Below are 12040 nucleotides of genomic sequence, written 5' to 3' on the forward strand. Positions count from 1 at the left end.
ATCTGAGATTGATAGATTTCTGTGAACCAAGGGTATTTAGGGATATGGGGCTACGATGGGTATATGGAGTTAGGTCACAGGTCCACCATGATCTCACTGAATGGCAGAACAGGCTCGAGGGGCTAAATGCACTGCCACTTGCTGGTCTCCTGATATGCGCCACCTTCTGCTGCAAGAAAGCGGGACCTGTGTCTGGGTGATGTGCCTTTCATGGTTGAATAGTTGCCAGTGTGTGTGGCCTGTGAGTTGTGGGTGGGTGGCTTGCAACAGTGTTAATGTGTAAGGGTGAGAGGAAGCATCTGATTGGAAGAGTTGAGTACTCATGGAAAGAGTTTGTTGGTATGTGGGTGATGGAGGGCGTCGTGCGTGGGAGCAGTGGATGCGGCTAGTGGTGTAGTTGCTCAGAGACGCCACTTGACAGTTGACCTCACTCACCTTGACCACTCATGTCAAAGCATTGAACTTCTTCCTGCACTGCATCCATAATCATGATGCTGTACGCCTGGCACTGACTTTGTCCCCCACTGCCTTTTGGATTTGTGTCTGGAGGGCCTCTTCCCCACACCCCCCCCACCACCCCTACTGCAGAAAAAGGATGCCCCTCCTTCTGTCCACTTGTTGCACCAAGGCCTCTAGTGTGTCAGCAGAGAACCTTGGTGCACGCACTCACACAGGTCTGGTACAAACTTAGATCAGCAGATTGGTGAGGTCTGGCGTGCAGATTTGAGGATGTGGGACTTAATAGTGCACAACCTTTAGTCAATGTTTTAACATAACTCATCAGTTTGTAAACATAGGGACGGGAGCTGCATCTCTGTTTTGCATGTGCGATGTCTGATCTCCGTTCAGACTCCGTGCAGACAGCAGACTGTTATTTTCAGCAAATAACAGGTACCAGGTACCTGCTACCTTTGTGATTTTTAAGAGACAGCCTGCCTTTAAGAGATTGGGGCTCCCCTGCTGGTGGAAAGTGCAATCTGCATGGAATCCTCGTGTCAACGCTGATTCGGAATGCTGCTTGAAGGTAAGTCCTCAGGCCTCACGGAGGTCTCGTCCTGCCTGCTCAGGGGCCATTGAGTGCGGGGTAATAGAAGATCGCACTATCTGCACCCAATAATAGGCCCTATCTAATTTTTCTCCCCCCCCCCACATTCTCTTAGATTATTAGTCCAGTAACATAACCCCTATGCTACCAATAGGGTTGCTAGGAAATGCATGAGACTGATCTAGGTTGACATGCTCTTCAATTTTCCCTCTACCTTTCTCAAAAAGTACGTCTCCTTCTTCAGGCAGTTTAATTACGTAACAACAGTTACTACACTTCACAATTGACTGCAGGTGAAACTGTTTAAGGTGCTTCTGAGAGCGACAATAAAGCACTAAATAAATACAAGTCTTTTCAAGTGCTATGAAAAGTTGAGCGTAGCTAGTCTAATGGGAGTGAAAGCAGACAGATGCTGTAATGGAACCCCCTTGTGATAGATGGTGCTTATAGACGGTATGATATATGGCGCTTATAGACGGTATGATATATGGTGCATATAGATGGTATGATATATGGTGCCTATAGACGGTATGATATATGGTGCATATAGATGGTATGATATATGGTGCATATAGACGGTATGATATATGGTGCCTATAGACTGTATGATATATGGTGCCTATAGACGGTATGATATATGGTGCCTATAGACGGTATGATATATGGTGCCTATAGACTATGATATATGGTGCCTATAGACGGTATGATACATGGTGCCTATAGACGGTATGATAGATGGTGCCTATAGACGGTGTGATAGATGGTGCATATAGATGGTGTGATAGATGGTGCATATAGATGGTGTGATACATGGTGCATATAGATGGTGTGATAGATGGTGCATATAGATGGTGTGATACATGGTGCATATAGACAGTGTGATAGATGGTGCATTTCGCTCTATATTTGGAACAGATTGGTCTTCTGTTGGAGACTTCTGACTCCAGCTGATTCTCCCACTCTGCTGAAAAGAACATTTCCTGACATGATGGAGACTGCCTTTTTAAAATTTGAATACAGTCAGCAAAACATTAAATGCAGTGCCAGAAAGTTCTGTTCCCTGATACAGTCGATTGGTGGAAGTCTATTCTCAGCAGCATTACAATACATCCTGCCTGAAATACTGTCCGCCATTTTGAACGCTAGCCAGGGTTGGTGCTGAAATGACCACTGGGGGAGCTGCATTCAATTCCTTCTCCATGAAACAAACACAACAGAGCAGAACATTTGGGAACTGTTCTGTGTTTGGTTATCATTAATTCACGTTAAGAAAAAAATCATAAAAGAGAGACACTGATCATTCTTTACCAAATGATAATCATAGGAGACTGCCTGATTCAACAGCGAGAGTTTAGGAACATAGGAACAGGAGTAGGCCATTCAGCCCCTCGAGCCTTCTCTGCCATTCAATTAGATCATGGTTGATCTGTACCTCAGCTCTATTTACCCACCATTGTTCCATATCTCTTGATACCCTTACCTAACAAAAACCTATCCATCTCAGTATTGGAAGCTCCAATTGACTCAGCATCCACAGCCTTCTGTGGGAGACAATTCCAGATTACCAGTACCCTCTATGTGAAAAAGTGCTTCCTGATTTCCCTCCTAAATGGCCTAGCTCAAATTTTAAGATGTCCCCTCGTTCTTGATTCCCCCACCAGAGGAAATAGTTTCTCCGTATCTACCTTATCGAATCCATTTACCCTTTTAACACCTCGATCAGATCACCCCTCAATCTTATATAAAGGCAATAGCAGCCAAACTAATGCAACCTGTACTCATAATTTAACCCTGTAAGCCCCGATATCATTCTGGTGAACCTGCACAGCACCCCCTCCAAGGCCAATATATCCTTCCTGAGGTGCGGTGCCCAAAACTGAACACAGTACTCCAGATGGAGCTGACCAAGGCTCTATACATGTTTATCACACAAGATGGGGGCTGGCAAAACTACATTTGAAACTGACTGAAATGAAACAGACAGGTGTAAGTAACTGAAACAGAAAAAAAATAATGTGGGAATGGAGTGGAACATAGGGAAAGAATGTCAAATGTATAGCTGGGAAATGCACAAAAACGGTGATATGACGAATATTTCATGACAATGTGCTTCAGTAACAATATGGATTTCAAACCCTGTTTGGATACTGTTTTAATTACCCTGGCCGGCTAATTATTTTTTTTAAAAAGGTGACTGTCATCATAAAGAAACACAAACCTCGTAGGTGATTGTCAAACACTTAATATGGTAGCATAATGTGTATCAAAACACACAGGAAAATGATATAATGTGAGACGTGTGATGATGGAAGTAATGTGCACCTCCACAAATTAAACGAGGTTAGACAAATGCTTTTTATGAAGGCGGTGTCCCTTTAACCCTTTAAGGTCTTTGACCAAGACTTTGTGTTTTGCTAACCATCTGGAGGTGCTGTTTGTTCAGCAGGCTAAATGCTAAATATTTGTACCTGTATTTGTTCAAATGGAATTTCAAAGCTGAAGGACTCGTTGTAGTAAGGGTTCAGTGTGTTTTTCTTGACTGTGGTTTTCTTCTTCTTAAGCCGCTTTCCATTCTGCAGCAGATGTATCTTTACGTAAGGATCTGGAAAATAACATAGACATCCCTTAGTAATCAATTCCAAAATAAGAAGTTAAAGCAGATCAGTCTTCAAAACAAAGTCATAAAATGGTGGCATGGTGACATAGTGTTGTGGATGCTGGGTATTTCGCTGTATGGAAGGTCAGAGGGAGTTGCATTGACAAAGTCTCAGAGCAGTGACCTTGCAAAGGTGCAGTGTACAGTGCAGGACGGCTTTGAGAGAGGTGTGGATGGGAATGAAATAAATGAGTAACCCAAAAAAATGAATTCTCAGTATACAGCTCAGGAACATATCAATACCCTGGCAAGATTTGTTATAATACAGAAACTATTTTGTTTCTATAACTAGCAAAGAACCAGGGGGGAGGTGAGGAGAATTTTTTTTATGCAGCAAATTGCTATGATCGGGAATGCGCTGCCTGAAAGCGTAATGGAAGCAGATTCAAAAGTAACTTTCAAAAGGGAATTGCATAAATACTTGAAAAGGTAAAGTTTGCAGGGCTACAGGGAAAGAACAGGGGAGTGGGACTAATTGGATAGCTCTTTCAAAGAGATGGCACAGGTCTCCTTCTGTGCTGCACGATTCTATTATTCTGTGATTGTATGAACTTCCTTACTCATTTCACAAGCTTCTATAACTTGCAGTTTCATCCTCTTGCTTTCTAAGTTCATTCCACCGTTGCTTCTGTTTCTTCCAAACAGATTCTTGTTGGGGATAGTTTGGGCCAGCCCACAGCTGTGATCGGTGCCTCTCTCTGCTCAGCCAGCCGCAGGTGTGGTTCAGACTGGGTCTGTTTATGAGGGGTGTATTTTCATCCTCTGGTTCTCTATTCCCAAAACATTCCACCTTATTGATCAACCCAAGTTCGTTCCACCAACAGCTGGCAGCTTAGGCAGCCCTGGGGCTTAAACACACAACCATCTGTTTTGGAAATGAATACTATAAAATTAATACTACACAGTCACTGAGGTGCATAGAACTTGACTGCATGTGAAAAATGTCTCTCTGGGCAAAACAGCTGGATTGCAAGCTTCTCTTCACTTGGTTACCCCTGGAGTCATGCAGAGGATCAGTCTGTGATATAGAAAACAAGCCTTAAAGCTGAAGTACTGCAGAGAAAGCAATTCTGATTAGTTTAACCACAAATTTCTAAAGTGCTGTCACAGATGAAGAAATAAAATTCTACAGAAATTAAATATTGGATTTTGGGTTAGCAGAACCAGGTACACTTCTCTAGACTTGCTAAACTATATGTATAGCATTTAGTATATCCCAGGAATCCAAATGCAAACTGTGGGATTGGATTTAAAATCAGTGGAAGGGTATACACAGCCTGCTAGGCCATGATGTGAACACTCCTTCCAAGACCATAACCTTCTTTATACCAGCAAGAGGGTTTTATGACTCCCACAACCCACACTGGAAATGAGTATCCTACTGGATGTCAACCCAGAATTCAGAGCCAGAGCTCCAGTCTCCACTCACCAGGACTTTCTGGAGTGAGGCTGGAACCCGTGATGATCTGATTCAGAGGTGGGAATGCTACCACTAGAGCCAAAGGCTCACTCCACTGTAGTGTATGATGAGGTTTTACAAACTGTTACAACTGGTGCTGATGTCCAGCTTACCTCAGCTGAAGGGAACACTCTGAGGAATATCAGAATGGCTCTAGTGCACCCACACAGAATCTTTCATATTAACATTTGGCACTCTACTTTATAATTAGAAAAGCATAAAACATTTTTCAAAATGACTATTTCTTCCTCTCAAATTGCTTGTGGTTTTTCGTCAGAGTGTTGCATTTATTTTGGTTCCACATTCAAAATGGAATCAACAACACTGAACTAAGACAAAGAAATGTGTTTGATAAACATTTCATACAACATTAGGAAAATGAAGCAACTAATACTCGATGGGCCGAATGGCCTCCTTCCATGCTGTAGCCTTTCTATGATTCTATCAATAGTTGGGGAGTGTCTGTGTACCTGTCAGGGTAAGAGTTAAGATTTTCCCTCTGCTGTGTTACTGTGCTTTCAGATATTTATTCAGACTTTATAAATTGGATTATTTAGTAATATTCTGTACTGAACGTATGATTTGCTGGAAATCCACTGAAGATTATTTTTGGATAAACCACAGTAATAAAGTCACTCTCTTCTGATGAAAGCTCATCGACCTGAAACGTTGACTCTGTTTCTCTCTCCAAAGATGCTGGCTGACTTGCTGAGTGTTTCTAGCATTTTCTGTTATTATTTCAAGTTTCTTGCATTTGCAATATTTTGCTTTTGTAATAATATGAATGACTCTGTAGGGTGAGTGGGTGAGTGGTATCACAGGCACCCGGGACACTCACAACTGATATCTGTACTGACAATCACGGTCAACACAGAAACTGACCCTTTCTAAAATTTAAATCATATATATATTCCTCTAAGTAATATTGCATATTACATATAGTAACAACAATACTAGAGAGTGAGTTTATGATTGGAATTTAATCTGTGAGTTCGAACAATAGTTAATATAACCTGCTTGAGTTTGGTTTAAGATGGTTAGCTTGTTGACAAACGTCCTTTGCCAGTACAGCGTGGCTCAGAAGGCAATGTGGATATGACAAAGACCAATATTGTACAATCTTTAACATTCAGAATTCGTCAGGTTATGGTTACTGCCATTCGATAATAATGGCTAATCGGGTTTGTTTAAACTTTGTGATGCCAGGAGCTGACTTCACTGGGTTGCCGAGTAACCTGTACGATGGATATTCTGTATTCTAGTCTGCATTCACTTCAGCAGCAAATGCAAACCCGCCCTCCCCCCTCCCCCTCCCCCCTCCTGCTGTATGGTGTGTGTGGGCTGATCTGAGGGTTGTTTTTCCATCAGGTAATTAATAAATTCCTGGAACATCTGTGCGTTACAGTGGTAATATGCAGTCCCTCTCTAGTGTTCGGTGCAGTTTGGCAAAGACCATTTCCTTTGACGTTTTGTGATTGCAATTAAATATACTCCAGATGACGTTGCCTCATAATTGTTGTAGCTTTTGCAAGAGCTCACTATTCGAACACTCTCCCCAAGTAACGCTGCACTGATCAATGTGAGGCAGACTCGGTACATTGTGGACCGTGACTGCTGCTTTATGTGTGAGGCAGGAGCTGATAATGTTACAAAAAAAGCAAATGTAGCTGATTTCTTGCTGGTTAGTTTGGCGATGTGGCTCTCTACAGACAGTGTGTTGATTGAGTAGATACCTGGGCTCTTTCCCACATTCATTATCTTGAAGGCTAGTTATTTGTGTCCATTAGCAACGGGTCCCATTTCCATCAGGATGAAGCAAATAAAATGGTATTGGCTGCATTTAGAATGAATTGTTCTCCAGTCCCTGAGAAACTTCCATCACATTCTCTGCCAATACTTTGTCAACTATTTTGGCTGTGCAGTAAAGGGTAAATCAGGGATGTGTCGTTGCATGCCGAAAGGACTTTTGGAGTGTGAACACCCCCAGGGGAGGTCATTAATGAAACAAATGAACAGCGTTAGTCCTGTCAGACTCCAGTTCTAATGCAGCTTCAATCAAATGATATGTTTTTAGTTGCAGCCCTTTGATGTCTTGCTGTTTAGGCAGGAATAGCACTGGTGACTAATTTGGTATAATTTCTCTGGACTCCAGTGCACCTCATAATATAGGAATGTGTAGGTCTAGGAAAGATCACTGCAGTCCATCTGGCCAATGTAAACCTTCAGAATTAAACTGTACTACTCCAAATCTCAGTCACTGGGCTGTTTAGTTTTCCCAGATGATAGTCAGATGTTTCCGGTGGATGATGTTGTTTCTCGATACTTCTGCACTAAAGTGTTTTGCTTTATGCTTGTACATTGTACAAAAAAGGGAGAGAAAGCACCACGAGTGGAAATAATGGAACTCCCATGTTTTGTTTCATTCAATTTTCTCCCCTCCTTGCTTGAACTTACTGGCTTAGGCTGGCATATGATTCCACGGGCACCAGCATCTCTATGGCATCATGCCCAAGTGGCCTAAGTGAACCTAGATAGTGAGCTTTGGCAGACTACTGAACGCCACAAGTGAGCCAGTTCCAGTCCCCTCCTAGCATCTGTATGTGCACTTTGAAGCAGATGCCACTGGATAGTGATAAGGGGCTCACACTCTGGCCGCCTGATTTCCTCTCCTGAGCTTGGGGACCCTGAGGCCAATTGTAGCACCTCCACTGCTGCCCCGACTGAGAGCTAACTCTGTACAGACTGGGACATATGCCCTAGACCTCGCTGATCTGTATGACTCAGTACTGTACTACATGGTATAATTTTCCACCTAACCTCCAGGAGAGATACCAAACTGCATAGATGTGTACAGAAAAGCAGCAAACAAATAGGAAAAGAACTACATGGCATTTAGGAAAAATAAGTTATAAACATTTATAATAGACTTTCACTCATATCTGTAATGTTCCTTGGTACTGGCTTCTTTCTTTCTGGGGTTAAAAACCAGATGGCCCAGCTTTTTATGATACACAATGCCTCAGAATAGACATTGGGGCCTACTTTAATTATAGTGCACATCAGGCAGGAGGTGTGATCACACTGTCCACACGATGGCAGAAGAGAGAAGCCAGAACCATCAAGGTTGGGCCTCAACTGAATTTGATCGCCAAGTTGCAAGTGTTCATCGAGCTCTGAAAGGCAACTGTGGAGCCAAGCTGGAAGTTATACCTTAAAGGGAGGGGGCGAGACAATACAGGGGGAGGAGGGGGGGGGGCACACTGAGCATTCATGGTCCACCTGGTCCCACAAAAATCAGTGGCACTGTGGTCTTTGCCCCGTTTTTGGAGAGGCCTGCAGCAGTCCCTTTAAGGGCCTTTGGATGGGCTGCTCGTCATCCGGTACCATGCTCTTCCCATTGATACCTGAAAGTTGTGTTGGGGTCCTACAACTAGCGTAGGACCCTGATTTAAATACTGAAATAAGGCTCCCACCTGTTTCAGACAGGAGTGCAGGCTGCCTGTTTCAAAGCCTGCCTCAAAATTGAGTTAGGCAGGCCTCAGGTCGCTCGTGAGCAGTAAGAGTTTTATTAAAAAAATGTCTGCCTACCATCCTGTTTTTCAGTCTGGTTGGCAGATGAGAGTTACCAGGTTCCAGAGGAAGGGAACAAGCCACTCAGTTCAAAACAGAAGCTTTGTTTGTATATATGTTTCAATTAAATTTCCTTTGTCTCAGGCATATTTTTGAAAGTATTTCTCAGCCTGTCTTGTTCAAATTGAACAGTCCGTTTGAATCCATCAGAGAGAAGTAGATAGGCCAAAGAGACTTATAAATGGGCAATAGCAAACTATAAAGGTTAGTATTCAGGGCCTTTGTGTCTGGTCCAATTTACACCACAATTTAGCACAACAGGCAATATTGCTGATAATGAACTACAGGGTACACTAGCAGAATAGTTACATTTTTATCTCACACACATTTGAATGGGTACCTGCAAGTGTGAGCTAAACAAAGGACCGTGTTAATTTAAAGAATTTCCAGTTTATCCCACTTTAAGTCAAGTGCCCAGCCTTAAAGGAAGTTTGAAAGCAATTATGCTAATTAACTTCTACAGTACTGTATCTCTCGGCCATACAGCAGTAATATTATCACTGGTGAATTGCTAAGAAGCTAGGAAATGTTATCAGTGAAAAATTCTGCTGTAGGGCAATTCTGCAGCCAATCCTTTAATATTGGCACCAGGAGCAGAAGCAATGAATTGGCCTGCAGGCTTCCGCATTACTAATGTGCGCAGCATAATTATTTTATCAGCTCAGTGTTCGGGGGAGGAAGGGCCGAGGACAGTAAATTCGGTTGTTTTCTTTCTCAAACGTGGTGAAATGAGGATAAGAGGTGTAAATCCTGGATCTGGAGTGTTGCTGAGGTATTGAATGATAGAGTGAAGGGATCAGTTCCTGGTGTTTTATCGCTTCTGTTTTACTGCAATTTATCTTTAGTTTGAATGGTAACTAGATGTATAACCTGGAAGCACCATTTCTAATGGAAACAGTAGATGAGAATATGGATGAAGTAAAACTGCATTTAATCATTCTTAACCCTGAAATATCACCCCCATCAATGTGAGCTATCGCTTAATAGCAAGCACCCTGGGTGGAGGGAGGGCAACTCTGCTGACAACTGAGCTACGAGGCCGATTTATTTTTAGACATCCTTTAAAGGACAAGGTGAGGATGTTTGAAAAGGACGCATGGTTCGAAAGATCCTGTTGGCATCAAAAAAATGACCACACGTAGCAAATTCAGGGTGTACCCTCAGTGATGGTTCTATAACATTTTTGGTATCACTCCTTTGGAAATGCTACTGTTTTGTTTTCGAGTCTTTTCTAAACTTCTTTCCTTACATTATTTCAGCTTTCGCACCTTAGATCCCTCTCATTAGTAAGTTCCCATTCCCTACACCTATGGGAGTGCCTGTCCTTGTCTTGAGATCCAGGTAAATTTTCAGTAATGTGCCTGGAAACAAACAGCAAACCTTGTCTGGCAATTGTATTTAATTACTGGACGTATGCCTTTCTCTGGTCTTTGAATGCAGTAGAACATCACATCAAACCTCATTTAAGCATCAAGCAGCGGCACTTTTCTCTAGAAAAGAGAAGACTGAGAAGGTAACCTGATAGAGGTCTTTAAAATTATGAAGGGGTTCGATAGGGTAGACTTAGAGAAGATATTTGCACTTGTAGGGGAGTCCAAAACTAGGGGCCATAAATATAAGATAGTCCCTAATAAATCCAATAAGGAATTCAGCAAAAATTTCTTTACTCAGAGAGTGATGAGAATGTGGAACTCACTACCACGTGGAGTGGTTGAGGTGAATAACATTGATGCATTTAAGGGGAAGCTAGATAAGTACATAAGGGAGAAAGAAAGGATATGTTGATAGGGTAAGATGAAGTAAATAGACTGGGAGGAGGCTCATGTGGAGCATAAACACTTGCATTGACCAGGTGGGCCGAATGGCCTGTTTCTGTGCTGTAAATTTTATATAATTCTATGCAGAAGATGACCAAGCATATAAGTAATAGTCATATAATATTTACATTAGACAATCTTCCACCAAACTCTTTGCGTGGATAAAATAATAAAAAAAACTACAATGCTAAGAACTAAGCTAAATCTCTAAATAACATTTCACATAGAATTACATAGAAATTACAACATAGAAACAAGCATTTGGCCCAACCAATCCATGTTGGTGTTTATTCTCCACCAAAGCTGTAGTTCTAATTCCATGTGCCCGCCCCGTTTATTGACTTTCCTTCAACCACCTATCTAACCCATTCTTAAATGTTGACATGGTCTCCACTTCAATAACTAACTCTGTTAAAATCAGAAGGAAATAAAACAAAAGGAAATAAAAGGCGAGAAATCCTGCAGGGCATTGTGCCTGTAGAGGTAAACATCCCCCCCGTTGCTTTCACCTGGCAGCGACCCTGTCAAAATTCCAGGAACAGGGTCATTTAAATGATAAGGATGGGCACCCATGCCTGAAACGGCACAACAGAGGTGCCTGCCCTGCACCGCCATGGGAATAGTAGAGTGGCACCCTGCAAATGGGGACAGTGATGGCCAGCTGGACTTAACTCCTGAAGTGCTCAGTGTGGCTCCCACGCTGGCAAGGCTCTCCTCCCTTCTTAATGCGGCCCATTTTAGGCCCACATTAGCACCTGTGCCTGTTTTCAGCAGACACAGATCCTGCTGGACCTATCAGTAGCGCATTTGGTGAGATTCCCAGGATAGCCCAGGAACATCATTAGAAATGCCCCAACATCTTAGAAAAATGTAAATAGGGTAGGCACAAGAAGCACAGATTCGGATTTGTCTGTATCTTTTGAATGGAGTGGAAACCTGGTGGATTTGGTATCGGCCCCATTTTTGGCCCTCCGCCTCTCCCCCCAGAATTACTCCCATGGTTGTACAATATCTGGGGCAGAGATTTTAAATGGAAGATAAGAGAGAAAAGATTGATTTTCCAGTTCTGATTACATTGATTTAGCATCAAGCTTTGCTATTACAACCTAGCAAGGTGCAGACATGTATTTTATTGAATGGTGATACCATCTAACTGTATGGGCACACCCTGAACCTGTGCATTGAGTAAAAATGTAGAGATTGTAAATGGTGTAAAGGCTTTGGTAATGGCTTATGTAAAAATAGAAAGGTCAGTAGCAGTAAACATCGCTGGATGGATGGAAGGGCAGACTTGCTGACGTCTGTGCTATGTGGCTCCTTTTATTTGTAGGCTTTCTTCTGAAGGTTGACAAGGTGAAGAATTTGGGAATAAATTAACCTTTAAGTTATGACATGAGCCATTTTCTAGTTTTTTTAAATCATTAATAATGTTT

At 42.3% G+C, this 12040-nt stretch overlaps 1 protein-coding gene across 2 annotated transcripts in view; it reads right to left on the bottom strand.

Annotated features, from left to right (window-relative positions):
• The window catches only part of LOC137344429 (synaptotagmin-B), a 536286-nt gene that overhangs the window by 23312 nt on the left and 500934 nt on the right, over positions 1–12040 (bottom strand). For both annotated transcript variants that reach the window (XM_068007395.1, XM_068007394.1), the window contains one exon: positions 3514–3647. In XM_068007395.1, coding sequence (XP_067863496.1) covers positions 3514–3647 — 134 coding nt within the window. The remainder of the gene's footprint in view (positions 1–3513; positions 3648–12040) is intronic.

This window comes from Heptranchias perlo, chromosome 27 (assembly GCF_035084215.1).
Source record: "Heptranchias perlo isolate sHepPer1 chromosome 27, sHepPer1.hap1, whole genome shotgun sequence".
In the NCBI taxonomy this organism is placed as follows: domain Eukaryota; kingdom Metazoa; phylum Chordata; class Chondrichthyes; order Hexanchiformes; family Hexanchidae; genus Heptranchias; species Heptranchias perlo.